The sequence below is a fragment of the Armigeres subalbatus genome, chromosome 3 (assembly GCF_024139115.2).
Source record: "Armigeres subalbatus isolate Guangzhou_Male chromosome 3, GZ_Asu_2, whole genome shotgun sequence".
NCBI lineage: Eukaryota > Metazoa > Arthropoda > Insecta > Diptera > Culicidae > Armigeres > Armigeres subalbatus.
This window is the reverse complement of record NC_085141.1, coordinates 159,445,913-159,466,280: the sequence shown is the minus strand read 5'-3', so window position 1 is coordinate 159,466,280 and position 20,368 is coordinate 159,445,913. Positions and strand designations below refer to the sequence as shown.

At 38.1% G+C, this 20,368-nt stretch overlaps 3 protein-coding genes across 6 annotated transcripts in view; 2 read left to right on the top strand and 1 right to left on the bottom strand.

Moving 5' to 3' along the window:
* LOC134227874 (neuropeptide SIFamide receptor) overlaps positions 1 to 20,368 on the bottom strand; it is a 580,289-nt gene that overhangs the window by 37,300 nt on the left and 522,621 nt on the right. The window contains exons 3-4 of the mRNA XM_062709573.1: positions 928 to 1,210; positions 523 to 857 (exon numbers count right to left, since the gene is read on the bottom strand). Of these exons, the coding sequence (XP_062565557.1) occupies positions 523 to 857; positions 928 to 1,210 (618 nt within the window). The remainder of the gene's footprint in view (positions 1 to 522; positions 858 to 927; positions 1,211 to 20,368) is intronic.
* The window catches only part of LOC134227873 (tetratricopeptide repeat protein 1-like), a 258,175-nt gene that overhangs the window by 88,845 nt on the left and 148,962 nt on the right, over positions 1 to 20,368 (top strand). The window lies entirely within an intron of this gene.
* LOC134220382 (uncharacterized) lies at positions 15,173 to 16,464 on the top strand. Of its 2 annotated transcripts, none has more exons than XM_062699432.1 (2): positions 15,173 to 15,328; positions 15,392 to 16,461. In XM_062699432.1, exons 1-2 carry the CDS (start codon positions 15,246 to 15,248, stop codon positions 16,362 to 16,364), a joined length of 1,056 nt encoding a protein of 351 aa, XP_062555416.1. In that variant the 5' UTR covers positions 15,173 to 15,245; the 3' UTR covers positions 16,365 to 16,461. The 2 variants fall into 2 exon arrangements, with proteins under 2 accessions (XP_062555416.1, XP_062555417.1); XM_062699433.1 differs by having other exon boundaries at positions 15,231 to 15,328; positions 15,378 to 16,464.

Here is a 20,368-nt window from a genome sequence, read left to right as displayed (position 1 = left end):
TTAAAAGTGCTTATTTATTTTTGTTTTGTGGAGGATTCTTAATAGTTTATGGAAATTTTGTTTTATTTGTGGAAATTTTATAATTATTTATTGCTCATACCCTGATTTTGTTATTGGCAATTTCCTAATTGTTTATGGAAAATTTCTAATTTTAAATGGAAATTTTATTTAGCTGCCCTATAAAAAGTTTGTTTTTGGAGCGATTATATAGCCTTTACCGTATACTTAGTATACGAGAAAGGCAAAACGTTAACAAAAAATAGGTAGACGATTCCAAGAAGAGTGGAATAGAAGGTACTGCAAATAATAGAGAACAGCAGAAAAAATGACAAGAAGACAAAAAGGACAGAAGACGGTTAGTGAGGACAAAAGGTAAAAAAAGCAATTAAATAAATATAGGAACAAATTAGGATGAAGAGCAAACTATTAAATGATGATAGGAAAAGGCAGAATAAAACAGACTTTTACAGAACGATAAAAAGTTAAAAGTTAACATCTTTGACAATCCGTTCATGTACTCACCTCAACCGTCCGCAGCATTTCCTCGATCGAATGATGGCGACGAATCCTTTCCGGTACTTTTTGTTGAAGAAAGCGTACAGAATCGGGTTGATGCACGAGTTGGACGCCCCCAGCCACTGGGCTATCGGAGTAGCAATCTGCAACAATTCTTCTTCGCTAGTCTCGAGCGCTCCCCCCAGCTTGATCCGTGCAAAGATCACGTACAGCGGTAACCACGAAAGTACAAATAGAATAACAACTACAACAAGCATTTTAACAACTTTGATCTTGGACTTTTGCTGCATCCGATCCATTTGGGCGTCCTTGGAATCACCGGGGATGGATCGTCTCCAGACCTGTGGATAGATGTTACAATGTTTGTTTGCAATGGAACTGATATTCCTAACTTTCGGCTTCCTAGCTTACCTTTATCCAGATCAGGATATAACAAATGGTGATAAGCACCATTGGCAGCAGGTAGCACGCCACCAGGTTGGCAAGTAGAAAGTACAGCGCACCATCTGTTCCCGGTGGCCACACTTCTACGCACAGCTGAATCTCCGGGGCTTCAGGGAAGATGGGCACCAGCTCGAAGAACAGGGCCCACGGTATGGTTGAGCTGAGCGCGATGACCCAGATGCACACGATCATGAATCGTGCCCGGCGCTTGGTGATCTGCAGCTTCAAAGGCCACCAGATAGCGAGAAATCTGTAAGAAAATGAAGAGAATAGAGGTTGATAGATTAGATAATTGAAGGTATGATGTAAATGTTATGAAGCTGTTGCATATGCCATTGGGTTGGAATTTTATTGAATTTCTGTTCAGATAATTATAAGTAGGGGAAGATGGTCGGTTGTCGGTACCTTTTTGCTTTTATTTGATTACGCTCGTCCAATTGAAAAAAGTGGTTAAGTTTAGTTGTTTAATTCGTACCATTTTTAATGCGCATGTTTGTTCATTAATAGTTTTCCTTTCGGCAAATGCTGGCATGGCAAATGATGGGTTATGCCAATTGGCGCTTCGCGTACCTGAAGGAATAAAATAGGCCACATGGTCTTATGCTGACAGGGAAGGGGGATGTTTACTCCTTTTTGGAGATGCAAATCTGATCGAGTGTCTGTTCTCTGTTAAGAACGGCTCATAACAGCGTCTGTTCTCCATGTTAGGGGCGGCTGATCATCGTTCGGAACGTGTGATCTTTGAATGAACCTGCATGTGTTGGACTTATAGCTCGTGAGCTGCATGAGATCGGCGCGAGTGTGGCTGCAATCGGGGAAATACGGTGGCACAAAACTGGAGAACGTGAAATTGAAGTTGGCTTCATGGCGATCGCGAAGCAAATGAAGTGAGTTATTCTGTGAAAGCCATTAAGCGACTGCATTTGCTTGTTGAGAATGAAGGGAAAATTCTTCAACTACAACCGGATCAGCATATGTGCCCAAGAAACGATAAGCATGATCTGAGAAGCATGATGACGTAAAGGATCCATTCTAAGAGAGCTTTGATAAGTCCGACACACGATGTAAAGATCGTCATCGGAGATGCAAATGCGCAGATCGGGAAAGAAAACTTCCTTCGCCATGTCATTGGCACGGAAAGTCTTCATTTCGCTGCCAACGATAATGGTCTGCGACTTGTAAACTTCGCTGTAAATTCGTTAGGTGTAATTATATTTTATATTGGATCAATAAATCATTATCGTATTGTACACCGTAGTGAGCAGATCTGTGCGGACGATATTGACCTCATTGGAATCGATCGCAGGGCAGTAGTGGAGGTTTTTGTTCCACTTAAAAGGGAGACCGCAAGGATAAGCTTAAAGACAATCCTCACGGAATCCAAATTTAAAAGTACTCGCGTTTTCGAGGACATGCCACTCAATACGGAAGCAATGCACAATTGTTCTATTTATGCTAGTTTAAGAATCTATCTACCATACGCTTGTGTCATGTGACAATGATGTTTCCCGTGAAATCAAAAGACGAAATTTGCTCTTTACAGGGCTGGTAGCGATAAATGTTGCTCAAAATAGTGACTTTTGTGGCCAACGTTGACGAAATAAAGAAATAAAAGAAGTCGACCGAAATCTATCCTGGCAACAGGTTAAAGCGATAGCTGGGCAACGCTCAGGATGGAGATCTTTCAAGTCGGCCCGTTGCACCACCAGGATCCAGGATTCATTATTAAATAAGTAAGTTGACGAAAAAAGATACCAAACAGTGACTTTCAGTTAGTGACAAGAGAAACTCAAGATCTCAAAACTCATGTACGATTTGAATCAAAACAAAATCTTGCATGATTCGAATCATCTAAATGACTCACCTTAGATTTTATTGTATTTGCGCCTTGATAGTTCGGTAATAAGTGGAACGAAAATGCTTGAAAAACTCTATCTCCTTTAAAATTGCAAACGAATTTACTTGCGCGTGAAAACTTGATGAATAAGATACGAAATGATTTTATCAGTAACACTTGTTGATGTAGAAAAAGTGCTCGAGATTTTTAACTTGTATATGAAGTTAATAAACTAGGCAGTGATTTACAACGAACTTTTAATTTTGAAAACCATGTATCTCGCAGGGTTTTAGAGGTTTTTATTTAGAAATTTCACTAGAATCAAGGGGAATACATTGCAAGCCTTCCCATCCGCACCCTCCCCCATTTTTATGGTTCTGAGAACTAGGTGGCCCAAAAGTGAAATTTTAGGCAATTATATATAGATCTGGTCATATTTGACGATTTAATGATTCAGTCCGTATGAACAGGGCTCTTCAATATAATTCAATTGCATGAGATTTGTGCAAATAATGTAACAAGAACTATCATAAGGCCTCCAATACCTCTGTAAGATTGTGGTGAAGTTGCTCTAAATAAATGAAAATTTTATTTTAACCTACAGTATACAACATGTCCATATAAGTTCCTAGAGCCCCTGTGAATGCTTCACCAGTCAAAAAAGTCCAACGCAGATGTTCTAGAGTCTCCAAATTATCCTGAAGTTGAGTTCAATTGATCTACCACGTCAACTAAGCTTGACATCAAACCGATAGCAGCCCAACTAGTCAATATATGTCCTCAAAGCCCTTGTGAATGCTCCATCATTCAAATAAGTCTAACGCAGATGTTCTGGGGTCTCCAAATTGTCCAGAAGTTGAGTTAAATTGATCTACCAGGTTCACTACAGCTGACATCGAACTGATAGTAGCCCAACGTGCCCATATAAGTCCTTAGAGCTCTTGTGAATGCTTAACTATTCAAATAAGTTCAACGCAGATGCTCTATGGTCTCCAAATTGTCTGGGAGTTGAATTTAATTGATCTACCAGGTCAACTACACCTGACATCAAACCGATAGCAACCAAGTGTGTTTATATAAGATCGTGAAGCCCTTGTGAATGCTTCACCAATTAAATAACTCCAATGCAGATGTTGTAGGGTGTCCATATAGTCCGGAAGTTGAGTTTAATTGATATACCAGGTCAACCGATAGCTACCCAGCGTATCTATATAAGTCCTTAAAGCCCTTGAGAATGCTTCGCCATTCAAATAAACCCAATGTAGATGTTCTAGGGTTTCTAAATTGTTCGAGAGTTGAGTTCAATTGGTTCACCAGGTCAACTACGTCTGATATCAAACTGATAGCAACCCAGCGTTTCAGAGTGCAAGGACTTTAGGGACTCGCTGGGTTGCTATCAGTTTGATGCCAGGGGTAGTTGACCTAGTAGATCAAATAAACTCAACATTCGAATAATTTGGAGATTCTAGAACATCTGCGTTGCACTTTTTTGACTGGTGACGCATTCACAGGGACTCTAGGGACTTACAACTCCCGGACAACTGGAAGACACTAGAACACCTGCGTTGGACTTATTTGATTGCATTCACATGAGCTTTACGATTTACAATAATATGAAAATGTTGATATCATCTTTCAAACTTAGACGTACATGTTCATGATAGAATTAGAGGCGAAAGTATAGAATTGATAGTTCCGTTAGGATACGGCAGGCATGAATAATGTTTTTTTTTTATAGAAGTCGATTTGAAAGCGAGCGGAGGGCAATATTTGTGAGGGCACATATCGCACGACCTTCCTTCTGTCAAACTCCCGTATGAAGGGGGAGGGAAGAATATCAGTGTGGAAGCTGATATATCTCCACTGGAAAAAGTAAGGTGGTTTGATTTGCTCATATACCGTCGCGTGCGGAAGAGTTTCTATCGACGAAGTTTCAGGTGCCATTTGTTCGCGTGTTAGAAATAATTATTAGACCTGTGCGCCGATTGAAAATTTACCGGCGGCGGCGTGATAGATCATTTTCAGCCAGCGGAGGCGGCGTGGCGGCGTCACGCCATTGGTGATTGACGGCGGTGCGGCGGTGTGGATAGGCGTTGATATGATATCAAACGTCAAAAAATTTCCGGAGTATCTTCGGAAGTTTTTCAACGAGTTCGTTAGGAAGTTCAAAAAAAAATTCCGCTGGACATTCCTTCAGGAAGTGCTCCAGGAATTCACCTGAAAGTTCCTTCAGAGGTTCCTCCGGAAGTTTATCCAGCAGTTCCTCCGGAAGATCAGAAGTTCCTTCGGAAGTTACTTCAGAATTTTCTCCGGAAGTTTCTCCAGGGATTCCTCCGCAAGTTCCTTCAGGTATTCCTCCAGGAATTCATCTGGAAGTTCCTCCAAGAATTCCTCCAGAAGCCTCTCAAGGAATTTCTTCGGAAGTTTCTGAAATTCTTTCGAAGGTTCCTCCAGGAATTCCTCCGGAAGTTTCTTCTAGAATTTCTCTGGAAGTTTCTTTAGGAATTCCTCCAAAAATTCCTCCAGGAGTTCCTCCGTAAGTTCCTCCAGGAATTCCTCCGTAAGTTCATTAAGGAATTTCTCTGTAAGTTCCTCCAGCAGTTCATCTAGAAGTTCCTCCAGAAGATCCTGCAGGAATTCCTCCATAAATTCGTCAGGAAGTTCATCCAGGAATTCCTCCGGAAAATCCTCCAGGAATTCCTCCGGAGGTTCCTCCAGGAATTCCTCCAGAAGTTTTGAATCTCACATAGAATTCCTCCGAAAGTTCGTTCAGGAATTCCTACGAAAGTTTCACCAGGAATTGGTTGAGAAGTTCCTTAATGAATTATTATTTCCTTTAGAACTTGTTCCAGGAATACCTCCGGATTTTTATTCCCATAAATTCTTCCGAAGGTTTTACCTGAAATTCGTTGGGAAGTTTCTCCAGGAATTCCTCGGAAAGTTCCTACAAGAGTTCAATCAAAATTCCTCTAGGAATACCTCACGAAGTTTCTTCAAGTATTTATTCGGATTTTTTCTTCAAGAATTCCTTCGAAAGTTCCTCAAGTTCGTCTGGAAGTTAATTCCTTCGGAGATTCCTGCATGAATTATTTCAGAAGTTCCTGAAAAAGTTCCTTCAAATTCCCTTTAAAAATGTCGGTGGAATCTAGAAATTCCAAAAGAGCAATTACGAAATTTCTCACTGACTTCCTTCAGAAACGTACCTGGGGATTATTTAGATTTTTTTGTGAATAGTTCCGTAGAATGTCCGCTAGTTGTTTTCTAGGAATTTCTCCTGAAATTGTACCTCAAGTCCTCCAAGAACTCTTCATAAATTACTTTACTACACTCCAGAAATTTCCACGGACTCTTACATAGAATTTCTAAGACCCAACTCCCACCCACCCCAGGATTTTTTCCGGAAATATCTTTCTCTTTCTGTGTTTTCAAATTAAAATTGGTAATGAAATTCTGAAATTATTTCAGACCAAAACACCAAAGACACCAATAAGACCGATAAGACATCTGTCAAAAACAAATCAATGTCTGTCAAAAGTAATCTAGTTGTGTAAGCAACGTTATTCGAAAATTATTCAACTATCACTTTTAAATTTAATTTTAGTTTAAATAGGAAATGAAACGCAGCCTTGGAAAAAATAAAAATCAGCACAACTGGGTAGTTCGCCATCCAATAATGCATACTTGGAAGCAGATAAATGTAATGTGAACTTGACTTAAAATATATATTTCCGATAGGATGAACTTACCAGTAAAAATGATCTTTTAACAAAATGTACGGAACCCATTACCCTACTTATTACTACTAGCCCTTCAATAGCCATCGGCGTGGTAAAAAAAAATATTTCGCGGCGCGCCGATTCATGTTTGACGGCGGCGGCGGCGTGAGAAAATACCGAAAGTGATCGTGTTTTAATTGCAAATCCCATATGGCCTAAAGGCCAATCACTCAACTTGTAAAATATTGTAAAACACAAAAAAAATCCGAAATAATTGGAATTTATGTCACACTAGACCAGAGCGTTAATGAATAACGCTTCCAATGGATGATAAAATTTTTTATGATTAAATCATTCAACTCTATGATTAAAGATTATGATTAATGATTTATTCATTTTTGACAATGATTAATGATTATGATTAACGATTTATTCATTTTTGACAATGATTAACGATTATGATTAATGAATAAAACGTTTGGAGTATGATTAACGATTACCGATCGTGATTAAATGTTGACACAATATGTGTATGATTAATGATTAACGATCGATATGAATAATGATAATCTAAAATCAAATAAAATGATTTGCATAGTGATCAATAATCAAGTAACCTTTCTACCAAATTATGTTATTAAAAGTTATAAAAATTGTATGATTAAGATTAAAGATTAATGAATAAAAGCAATGTATGCAAAGAATAAAATTGATGATAAATGAATAAACTCAAAACAATCACGAATATGATTAGTGATTTAAGATTAATTGTAAAAATCTACGATTAACGAGTAGTGATTAATGATTGAAGTGTATTTTTTGTATGATTATGATTAATGAATAATAATTAAATAACCCATTATTCATTAATCATGATTAAATATATGATTAATCACTAATGCTCTGCACTAGACCAAGATGAATACACCACTAGGTGTTCCAATGTGCCAAATTCACAATTCAGCTATCTTGGATTTTAGTATGGGAGAGCCAGCCAGTTTGTTTTCGTTTTGCACTGAACATGAATTTTTCACCCCTACATTCTTCTCTTCCACAAACTTGGCAGATTGGAGCACCTACTACTGTATTCATCTTGCACTAGTCCATGCACGTAAAAGATATTTTAGTTACTAGATAAAGATTGTCGCTGTACGGAACATCTTTTGCTGCCGAGGATAGGGGAGCTAAATGTCAAAGAAGGAAAATCCATACGGTTTGACAGCTTGGTACCCACACGGAAGAAAAAAAGTACCCAAAATTGAATATTTTTAAACTTACTTTTGAGTTATTTTTTCTCTTCTCTTTCATCCACTTTTTCTTTTGTTGTCAAAAACAAAAGAGCCAAACAATCCAACGACGCCAGTTCAATACGGGAAACCAATTTTGAGTTTTATTACCTGAGGTCGAAATTGAGTGAATTAAACTTACATTTTAGTAAATAAATTTTTCGTTGGGTACTTTTTTAACATGGGAGTAAAGGCAAACTACTTCGACCCAACTTACTCAATTTTGGCTTCCCGTACGGATGTTCGAGGTTGGGTGAATTTAACTCACTATTGGGTAGTTTATTTCATCCGTGCAACATGTTCCGGACAGCAGAACAGGGATGCCAGATTTGAAGACATGTCTTCAATTTGAAGACATTTGAATCACTGGGGAGACATTTATTTCATGAAGACATTTTGAAGACTTTTTAAAATATTTGAAGACTTACCTGCTTATTTAAAAATACTTGAAAACAATCAATAAGTCAGCGAATAGAAAATATGATTTGATTACTATCTTATAGATTTTGCGACTTCTAAATGCAGATAATGTAAATATTACAAAAGTTATACATAATAGACTAATGCCCCGGGCTTAGTCGGTTGAGTTATCAACCTAACTGCAACGCATTTTAGACTTTGTTAAGCAAATTATTTTGAGCTTTTTAGTGGAATGTCTTCACTTGTCATAAGACGAGTTTGTATACTGTTGAGGTCGAAATACGTATCAGTCAAGGTACAATCAAGTGATGGAATTAAATGGGATGGTACAAACTCGTCTTATGACAAGTGCATTAGACGTCAAACGTACTTTTTTTTAGTTATGTGCTGGTTAAAAAAATTCCCGATGGCAGCATTTGTTTAAATTTTCCTTGGTAGCAGTGGCGTTTTCGACGTGTCTGTTAAAAAGGTATTTCGATCATTGTATCAGAACGCAATGACCTAGAGATGGGCAAAACGGATCACTTTGATGAACGGCTCAGATCTGGGTCATTCATTCTAATGATCCGGATCTTTCAACCGGATCCGATCCATAGAACAAAAAGGAAGGAGAATGCAAAAAAAGTGAAACCTTCGTCATTCTGTCTTACACTTTTGAATCGTACTGACAATAACTTTCCTCTTTCTTGTTTACAAGCGTATGGATTACAAAGAATGAACTTTTTATTTCATTATTTCCTAACAAATGGCCAAAAAATTTGCTGATCTGGTGAACCGGATCTTTTAAAAAATGATCCACGAATCATTCACTCACTTTAGAGATCCCGATCATTTGACCGGTTCCGGATCTAAGCGCCCATCTCTGAGACCGATCTAATTTATTTCAAACGGCAAAAAAGTTAGAATTCTGCTATGACTTTTTGGGCTAGATCCATTTTTTTAAATTTCTTTATAATTCATCTGATCTTTTCGGTATTTCCAGAATACCCGTCGAGAATAAGAATAAATTTTGAAGAACTCGATGAATGTTCTCTGGATTTTAAAAATAATTTTCAGTGAAAATTCGTTTTAAAAAATTAATTCGTGTAAAATAAAAAAAATCAACCATCAAATTCTGAGGAATTTCTCATGAAAATTCAAGAGAATTGAAATTGAAAATTCTTTTCAAACTATCTTGGAAATATATAATAACTTCAGAATAGGCAAATAAAGGAATTCCCCCAAAATTGAAACGGGAAATTCATCTTTATTTGCGGGAAAATCATCTGAACTCCCATAAAGAATTCATTTTCATTTCCACAAGAAATTTGTCTATGTTTTCGTGGGATGTACTCCGGATTTTATTTGAAATTTTAGGGATGCCTCTTCGGATTTTCCATGTACCACATTTTTACGGAAAGTTCTAAATTTCCACAAGAAATTATTTTCAATTTTTTCAGAAAATTTCCTTTCGTTTCCATAGAAAATTCTTACGAATGTCGACAGAATAGCCATGGTACATTATTTTTAATTTGTAGGGGTAGCGGGGGTAAAGTGAACAGGCGGGGTAAAGTGGGCAACGGCTTGTTTATCCCCTGTTTATGGATTTCTCGTATTATTTTCCATGGTACACCATAAATTAAGCATTTTATGCTTTCCGAGCTATTTCAAATCATGAAATATCTATTTAACATCTAGATTTTAGCAAAATTGTGCGTGCTTTCGCAAAATGCTAGTTTGATGTAATTTCAGCATTGTTGCATTTAAGACATGAAAGCTCTGAGTTAGTAGTTCTAAACCAAAATATCGTTCACATCGTTCATTTTGCTTGTTATGAAGTGGAATTGGTTGATGGAAGATAGTTTTTGGATTGTTTTTCTTAGTTTAGGTGTTATTTGAAAAAAATTTAGCTATGCGGTAAATTGGTCATGCCGCCGGGGGGTAAAGTGAGCAATGTTCTGACTGAGAAATGGAGACCAACTAGCTCAAATTTCAACCTTTATCAGTTTGGTTGACAGTGGGATCAACAATCAGGGGGTGAAGAAAGGGGGGATCTGGTCATTTACGCTCCACACATACATTTTCGGACAATTTCTACATTCCTGAGCGAATATTTCCATTCAACGTATCTCACTCATGGAAACATTCATATCTCAGATGTTTGTCATCCGATCTGTGATATCCATATATAATCAACTCAGTAAAAGCTCTAGTTTCTGTAAAAGAGTATAACAAGAGCCAACATTCAATTGATTTTTATAATATAAGCGCCCAAAATCTAACATTTTTGACAAGCTCTCAAATAATCTGGAATTTCTCCTGCGGCCAGAACATGATTTTTACCCCCTTTTTCAAAACTAGATGAATTTCCTGCTGAACCATACCAAAAACCAAAGGAACCTGGTAATATTTCACTGAGCAATGGTCAATTAGACATTAAAAAAAAAAATCACGCCCTATCATTTTCACCAAGCCCGGTACGTCTGCTTGTCTGTGGTAAAACGAAGAGATTATACCTGTCAGGTAACCTTTTGAATATTGTTAAGAATATGTATTTGGTTTAAAATATTTTAATCGACTTATTTGCTTTATTTACAATATTGTTCACTTTACCCCACCGCCTGACCATTTTACCCCGCCCAAAATAAAATTGAACTATTTTAGACTAATTTTAAATGATCAAAATAACATATTTAAAAAAAAATTCAAAAATTTTTCACGACAGGCTTTGTTAACCAATAAGATAAGCTTCGACACACCTGCATTGAATAATACAATTTCTTGATAGCCACTTGATAATCAGCAGCAGTTCTTAGGGTGTCCAATTTACCCCCACCACCCCTACAGGAGAATCTTTTGAAAAATAATCAGAGGAATTTCATAAACAAATCCGCCAGAGTTTTTATTAAAGACTCAGTAGAAAGTTCAGGGTAAACTCGTTACACTTTCTTGCTGAATTCCTTCGGTATTTTTTCAAAAAATATCTTTGGGCACTCTGCCAGTATTTTAACTGGGAATCCCTCTAAGAATTTCTCCAGTAAATCCATAACTGAAATTCCACATGAAGCTCCTCCAGGAATTCGTCCGGCAATTCCTTCAGAGATTTTTCAGAAAATTCCTCCAGAATTTCCTTTGAAAGGACCTCTAGGAGCTCCTCCATAAGTTCAACCAGAATTCCGTAGGATCCTCCAAGAATTCCGTCGGAAAGTCCTCCAGTCGTTCCTTCAGAAATTCCTTAATTTGTTTTTCATGACTTTCTGCAGCATTTCTTCCAGGAATACTCCTCAAAATTGAACAACAGTCGATCGCGTTTGAATCACAAACATGTGCTTCTGCCTGTCGTATTGAGGCGGGTTTGCTTCTGCTACGACAATAGAGGCTTGTTTGCAGCCGTTTGATCATTTATTCATCCACGTAGAATTCATTTCTTGGGTACTTTTTCAAAACGGCGTATGTCGCAAATTGTAAACAAACCCGTTTTCAACAGCATATGGCATCAAATTCATCTAAAAATGTGTATATCTTCAAAGCTACATGAAAATGTGTTTTTAAAAATGTAAATCAATTTTTTACAAAACGGTTTGAAATCATTGTTAAAAATATTGCACATACACCGCTTTGCAGAAAATGTACTTTAAAAAGTTTTTTCGAACAACTAAATAGTTTAAAACGTGCGTCTGCTTGTACTTTTTCATCACTGATTTCAAAATTAAGAATGTTGGTTGAATATTCTGATTTTCGTTAAGAAAAACATTTTACGTTGTTTTTCTGCAGCAAATGTTGTTACGTCGTGTTGTAAGTGTTGCAATTTTTTTGTCGCATGTGCGTGAAACGTTTCAACTTGACGCAACATTTTGACATATCAACAATGCAGCGTACGGAGCAGCGTAACATTTCGACGAAAGTAGCATGACCTCGGTCATGCTGACGTATCAAACGAGGTATGTGATTTATCTGTTGCAGAACGTTGTAACATATATTTTTATCGAAATAACTGAAATGTTCACACGCAGTGCAGATTTCAGGGTCAGTGACGATGCACCTTTTCATAATGTATCGTTGAGGTGTATTCAATTGCAATAAAAATGATTAGTTTCTAAATAGGAATAAAAATAAAATCTGAAAACTTCCAAGCTCATTTTCTCAGCTTGATCAAAATGTTACATACGTCGATTTGAAAAAGTTCCCGAGATTTGTTGATCAAAATCATTATCATATCAGGGGGGAAGGGGAATTTAATTTCTTTTTGCTCTTTTTTCATTTCAGAGAGCGAGCAAAGGCGCTTAAACCTAGGCTATTAGCCAGGGCAAGGCTAATACCTTCGCCCCATCCGAGGAAAATCATCGGCAAGGATAATGGAGTGACATAAATTTCTTAGCAAAGTCACTCCCAACGTATTTCCACAAATTTTCTATCATTTGCTTATAATGATACTCCTAAACCACATACCCTACCCACCATCCAATTCCTTGACATCTATGAGGGCGACTGTGAGTCGCTGGCCTCTCGTTAAGTAGATGTCATATCATCATTTCCTTCCCTTTCCTAGTAACGAAGAAGATGGGCGTGGCCGGCAATGATAGCTTTCATGTTTTATCATTTTGGACCCCCAATTGGATTTCCATTGAATTCCAAATGAAAATCCATAAGCAATTGGGGTAAGAAAGGTAAAGAATATACATGACAGCTATCAGTATCTACGAAATACTCCGTTACAACGCAACGCAACGCAACGCATTTCTTCCAGGAATTCCCCTCAAAGCTCCTGCAGGCATTCGTACGAAAATTCCTCCAAGAATCCCTTCTGAAGTTTCTCCAGGAATTCCTCTTGATGGTGCTCCAATAATGTTGCAGAAAGATTCTCCAATAATACCTCTGGAATTATACTCTGGAATTTCAGTTAGAAAAATCCGTTGGAATTATATTTAAAGACTCATTAGAAAATCCAAGGGAAAGTCATTGCCCTTACTCATGAAGATTTAAAAGAGTATTCTTTTGAATTCTAACAATTTGAGTGTTAAAAAATAAACGATACATAAAACAAGGAGATGAATGAAGTTACAAACCTATTGGATTTTGAAATTTTTTACTGATAATCGTAATTTTGATATTGAAGACATTTGAAGACATTTTTACTCGACTGTGAAGACATTCGAAAATATCCACTGGCATCCCTGCAGCAGAACAAAGGGAACCGAAGAGACAATCTTTATCTAGTAAATAAAATATCTTTTATGCTCGTGCATGGCTCGCTATTACCTGAAGTATTCGGATGACGCGTGATTAGGATCATCTTTGGCGGTGTGCCAAATGCGATGTTGTCTCGGACTGTGTAGTGTGGCATCAAATGGTTGATTCAGTGTTATTTGTTTATATGAAAGCTAAATGAATGAATGAGGACGAGCTCGGTGATCTAGTGGCTACCACTTCTGCCTTACAAGCAGGAGGTCGTGGGTTCAATTCCAGGCTCGTCCCTTTCCTTGTTTCTCGTTCTACCAAAACGATTCCTACTGTTGTAACCTTCCACACAATCCCAAAACCTCCCGTGGCACCTATGAGAGATCGTAGAGTTCTCTGCATCTTTCTTAAGTAGGTGTCCAACAAACCATCCTTCCCCTTCCCCAGAATTCGCAAGGACGTGGCCAGGACAGATCTCGACTATTGGAGAGTGCATTGCTTCCATCTAAGAGATATTGATTAGTCCCAAATCAATATCTGTGGTAACGGATGAAAGTGATAATACTCTCATACAATAGTCTTAGCTTGTGCCACCTACGAATTTGTGTGAACTGCTAAATGCTAATGCTAATGCTAATATGAAAGCTAAATGAATGAATGAGTAGGTGATAAACGAACCGGGTCCGCAGAATTACTGGTGAAAACTTCTAATATGTGCAGTGTTTTGAAGGCACGTGCATTCAGAACTCGGGAAGCAAGTATATTTGGCGTTTAAGTTATTAGGTTTAAGTTAAACTCATCAATTAAATGGATATTGTGTGAGGTTCTTTACTGTAAAATCAAATTAGAAACTATTCCATCTGTCAATGAGAGCAAATCTTCTTCTTCTATGGCTCTACATTCCAACTGGAACTTGGCCTGCTTTTAAACTTAGTACTATTAGCATTTCCTCAGTTATTAATTGAAAGATTTTCTATGTCCGCCATTGCATGAGTATGTATCTTTGTATGGCAAGTACAATGGATACACTATGCTCAGGGTGTCGAGAAAGTTTCCAACCCGAAAACATCCTAGACCTGATCGAGAATCGAACTCGCCATCTCCGGATTGGCAAATACAAAACTAATTTTGGTGTTGGTTTGGTGAAAAGTTCTCGGTTCCTGATACATTCATAAAATTTAGAAATCTATACAGCAGGGCACTGCACGGACTGCTTTGTCACTTTCTCGCTGCAAATAAATTTGAAAACAACAAGGCCAGTAAACGTCAAAATTTATGAAGAACAAAAGAGAAAGAGATTTTTCCATGCAGTGCCCTATAGGGAAAGCCTGGGAAAGCCTCAGGGAATCAATATTCGAGCAACGCCTAACAATATACTCTTTGTCATCAACAGAGTTTGTTACTGACAAACGCACCTAACGACAAACCTTTATCAGAATCCGAACACAACATGACAAGAATCATTTGCCTTGCATGCTCTGATATTTCCGAAAATACGATGCTAATTTGGTAATCTTTGTTCGATTCTCGAATATTTCCATGACAGCAGAAACTATGATAGCATGTAAAACCGAAATTTGCTCTAGAAATAATGCAAAATGACGGGATGAAAAGTTAGCAACAAGATTGTCTTTCTTTTTGTTGCTGACAAAATTTTTCGGATCTTTGTCATTATTATCTCCGACAAAAACAAAGCTTTGTCGTTGGTTCTCTTTTGTCGCTTGTTTCGCAGGCGCATTCCAAAAAAAATGATTCCCTGGAAAGCCTTGTTAAGATCCCGAATCCTTGAATAAATGGGCTGTGATCGAAGTAATCATAGGCCATTTGTTTTTTTTTTTTTTTTAATTCTGTATTAATTTGGCCACAAAAATGACATATTGCTCAAACTGTTTCAAACAAATTACTAGTGATGGAAGTCCATTATCCCTGAACCAAACGCCACTTTTCAGCAGGTAAATAATAAATTTTCAAATTTCACGCTACTCAAAATTCAGTTAACAGTTTATTCAACACAGCATAACAGAGGACCAAGAAATGTCCCGCTTCTTGTATCGCCTCACGCAGGAGATTGTGACTTCGCGAAATTTCTCCGATGACAACATCAACCGCATCTGCAGAAAGCACTATCGAAACTCAAGCTACCCAGACAAAGCACGGCTTACTAAAACAATAAATGATCTCAAACACAAACTGGAAGTACAGTACAGTGATTGGGATCATGGATCGTCGGAAGCGGCTAGCGAAAAGGAACGCCGATGCGTTTGCAAAAAGCCTAGGCGGCCCAGCAAGCAATCTAATGAAGTAAATGTACAGGATAAATCCATCAGCGTACAGTCGTTCAACAAGTTACCGGGTATGCTGGTAAACCAAGCTGCACAGTTTGAAGGAGCACTGACCGATCACCCTAATCTACCAATCAAAACACGGTTTTCGAATCCTCTGAAAACGTGCCTCGAAAAGACTAGTTCAACCGATTCCATTAGCACCATTACTACGTATAACTTCTCGTCTCCGATGTATTCACCGTTTTCCGACATGATACATCATCCGAAGTCCTTGGAAGAAGCTCAAACGCTAATCGGACAGATCCTGTCGAACTCGAAGGGCGATCAGGTAGAAGACTTGGTGGATAGCTGTTGCGGCCGCGGCAAGGATTCAACGGCGGACAGCTCAGCTGATATGGTAATGCGCATGGCAGCTTCGGATAGGGTGCTCCGAGGGCAGCTCGAGCCCAAGTGCCCTTTGCATCGGTGTGAGGAATTTGGTCACAGCTCTGCCGCTGGAGGCTGTGGCACTGGATGTGGTAGCGACATGCCTCTTCCCAAGCCAACCGTTGAAGAAACGGATACACCACCGGCAACGTGTTGCGGCAGAAGGAAAAGTAGAAAAACTAGTGCTAGAAAAGGCGATGCTGCTGGAAAGGGGAAGAATGGTAAAAAGAGTAAAAAAGTTACGAGTGGCGGCCAAAACCGGTGTGATAGGAAATAAAATTTGCTTGTATTGTTATTATCTTCTTTAACTGTAGATTATAGGGGAACGGTTTGCCACTTAATCTCATAGCTCCTATTTTCATCCCATCAAAAATAAAGCAATGGAAAGGAATTTGGTTTGATTATTATTTTTGTGATTTTTTTCAACAGTGAGCACGCATGTTGGCAAAAAGAAGCAACGAATTTGGTGCCGTATTTCTTTGTTTAGCAATGAGATGAATATGTGTACAGTGAGATTGAGATCGGAACATTTCCCCTATTAGTTTTTGGTTAACGAGGCAAATGAACCGAGTAAAGCTTTAGAGACAGCGTACTCGTGAATAATTCCGTGAATAATTATTGTCCGGTGAAATAATAGAAGCCAAAAAATTTGCTATAACAATAATCAATATAAAAAATAATGCTCTACCCATGCTCAATCCAATAAATGCGTCGAGGAATGGTTTGAGTCGTGACGTAAATTGCGAAACATTGTTGAATCAGCTGACGAGCAGCCAGGCGTAACTGATGAGCCCATTTATGGTGAGGGCCGATGGAAATACTTTTCTTAGATTTCCCAGTTCACACATGAGGGGATTTTCCTGCCAACTTTGTGGCTATGTAGAACGAAAGTCACCGATGTGAAAATTGTTTCCGTACAGGGTTTCTAAACTTTTAACAACAGCTTCCCTTCATGGCTCTTTTTGGGCTATTTTAGGTAACTGCTGGAAGCATTCAGGAATCGTACGGTGACGGTGCCTATTCTCCAGGGGGCCATCACTAGAATGGGGAACGACGGGAATACGTAAGAGTAGTTTGCCGTGGTTTGCCTGCTATATGGAGTTATTTTGGGTAACCACACAAGAGAAATAACTTTTCCGTTTATGCATTATGTTGATGCGTGTGTATGTGTTTTTCGTCACATTACGTTGGACTTCTATCAAGTTTTCATGCACTCCTATTAAATACCTTGTGCTAAAGATTCGCAATTACATCGCTATAGGGTAGTCTTTTTTTTGGATAGTCTTAAATTGAATCGTGAGTTTCAAGTCCGTCTGATTGCATTTACGTGCTGTGGAGTGTGGGTTCAATACCCATTAGGGTGGCTCAAATTAGTATGGGAAAAACTTTTTCCAATTTTTTTGATGGGCCGCCCTCTTATTCGGTTCTATTTGATGTCCTGATGCTCTGGACACAATTTCAGCCAAATCGGTCAACGTTTGGGCGGTGCTAAACTCGTTGGAAGTTTATATGCAAAAATGAATGCAGAAACATCCAAAAACAGTGAATTGCAGTTGGACGTCACAACTTAAAGTGAAGAACTATAATACTCATTCAGATCTTGAAGAATTTAATACAGAATGTTATGCAGAAAACCGCGAGAAGATTAGAGTTTGCCCGGCTAAGTTATTAGCATTTCTCTGACGTGGGGTTTGAACAAATTTCGTTTCTTTTACCTTTGAAAAGAAATAAATTCACCCCTACAACACTCCAGTAAAATGCTAATATCTTTGGCTAATAAACTCTAATCTTCTCGCGGTTATCAGCATAACATTCTGTATTTAATTCTACAAGAACTGAATGAGTATGATGGTTCTTGATCGTAAATTGTGCCGTCCAACTGCAAATCACTGTTTTTGGATGTTTCTGCATACATTTTTCCATATAAACTTCCAACGAGTTTAGCACCGCCTAAACGTATACCGATTTGGCTGAAATTTTGTCCAGAGCATCAGGGCATCATATAGAACGGAATAAGAAGGCGGCCCATCAAAAAAATTTAAAAAGTGTTTTTTGAGCCACCCTAATACCCATCCTAGTAGAAAGAAAACTTTTCATAAAGCGGGAAATTGTCCACTAATGCTAGGTGCGACCTCGACCAGTCTGTGCGACCTCGTGCCGAATACGGTGATTAGGTCTTTCTCTTTTAAATAAAAATAGGATAAGTATATTTTCCTACATCAATAACAATAAGGAAATGTGCACATGAAATACCGCCGTCGGGAGCAGGCATTGCAATATCATCTGAGCACAGGATATTATCTTTGCTTATGCAAAGATATTATCCCTAATCAAAGAGCACTCTGGAAAGATATTATCATTTGAGCATTCAATGATGATCCAGATAGCCACACGCAAAAAAAAAGCGTTCATGAATTCGTGAACTAACGAGTTCACGGTGTATTTTTTCGTGAACAACAGTCACGGATTCGGGAATAAAGTCACGTTTTCAGGAACGTTCTGGAAAACGTGACTGGTGTTCCCGAATCCATGAATTAAATCACAGTGTATTTTTGCTGGTTCACGAATTTGGGAACGCTTTTTTTTGCGTGCAGCGTGTTTCGGGGTTTGTTCACGTTGCGAGGGCGTTGCTACAACAAAAACAGTGAAAAAATGTTTCTCCATGGCGAACATTGTACTTTGTTTACTGAGCATATAGATAACTAAGACTGCCGGTGAAAGCGATGAATCATTCTCACCCCCCAGACCCCAGTGTTCTGATCATATTTTGTTCATGATTAACTCTCCTTATGTCGATATGTTTAAATTTTTAGGCTACTAGACCATCTTTCGACAAAAACAAACACATCAACCACATTTGTTTTGTTGGCGTTTTTCATAGCAACGTGCTTTTTTGGATCTAGTACCTATAATTTTGTTTTCCTTTCCTCGATTTCTCCCTATCTCGATGGTCCCTTCAATATCGAGATTTGGAGAGGCGACTGTATATATAATTACAAAATTACAGTTTTTGTTGCAGTTTTCCAACAACTCAGTTCAGTTTCGATCAGTTCTTTTCGATTTACCTTATTCTACAAAATATAAGAGTTGAATTTCACAATAAAGGAAGATTCAAGCATTTTTAAAATACAAATCAAGGTCATGTAAACAGTCTGGCATGCTCTTAAAGTTCTGTCAAAATCTGGCAAAGAAATTTGTGAAATTAAATGTTTCTGACTAAAAATATGATCTAAATATTCCCACTTGTCCCGGATTTTTACTTTGTAGTTGCAAAAGTTCGGGCGCGACTTTCCACCGTCACGAATGCACGAAACAACAGAATCATGCCTTTCAATATCCAACGCTTGGCAGTTGAGGAGTTGCTGAACAGTACCACCAGAAGCTGGACGAGCGGATAGGAGATGCCACCGGATCTGACGACGTCAACGGATTGTGGGAAAATATCCACGAATCTGTGACTACAAAAGCGCAGGAAGTGCTAGGCACTGCACAGCGACGCCAACGAAATGGTTGGTTCGATGAGGAGTGCCAGTGTGTGACGGACGAGAAAAATGTGGCTAGGAGTCGAATGCTAGTGGCTTGTACCCGTTCCAACAGAGAGCGGTACAGTATAGCAAGGGCAGAAGAAAAACAAGTCTACGGCAGAAAAAAAAGGCAACACGAAGAGAGTGTGATAGCTGAAGCGCAGGAGAACATGGATAGAAACGATATAGAGGCATTCCACGGGGGCATGTCAGTCGATCCTGAGCGACCATTTCGAAAATATTTGAAACTCTGCACAGTTTTTCAATTTCATCTAAATCGTCATTTTTCGATATCAAATCTTCATATTGAGTCACGACTAACTTTTCAAAAGGGTGTATGTGAAAATGGTTCAAAAATATTTAAAAATCTGCACAGCAAAAACGGAATGTTCGATTGTTATGATTTTTTCAGCAAAGTTAGACAACTAAATGGTGATTCTTAAGAAAATGTGCACAGTAAAAAAAATGTTTTTTTTGCCTTTAAAAATATCATTTTTGTCACAAAAACTCAAATATCTCAAAACCCTATCTTTTTTCGAACGTAATTTTTTTAGGGAATTATATTAGCTATCTACCATAAAAATTTGGTGATGGTAAACTAATAAACAAAAAAGTTATGACATTTCAAACATTTCACAATTTTCACACTTAGTAAAAAATTTTTTTTTTCTGTGTAAGTTATTTCGAGAATTGCAGTTTGATGCAGATTTTATTGTTAAGGGACGTGATTTAAACAAGTTGTTTTCATGATATTTTG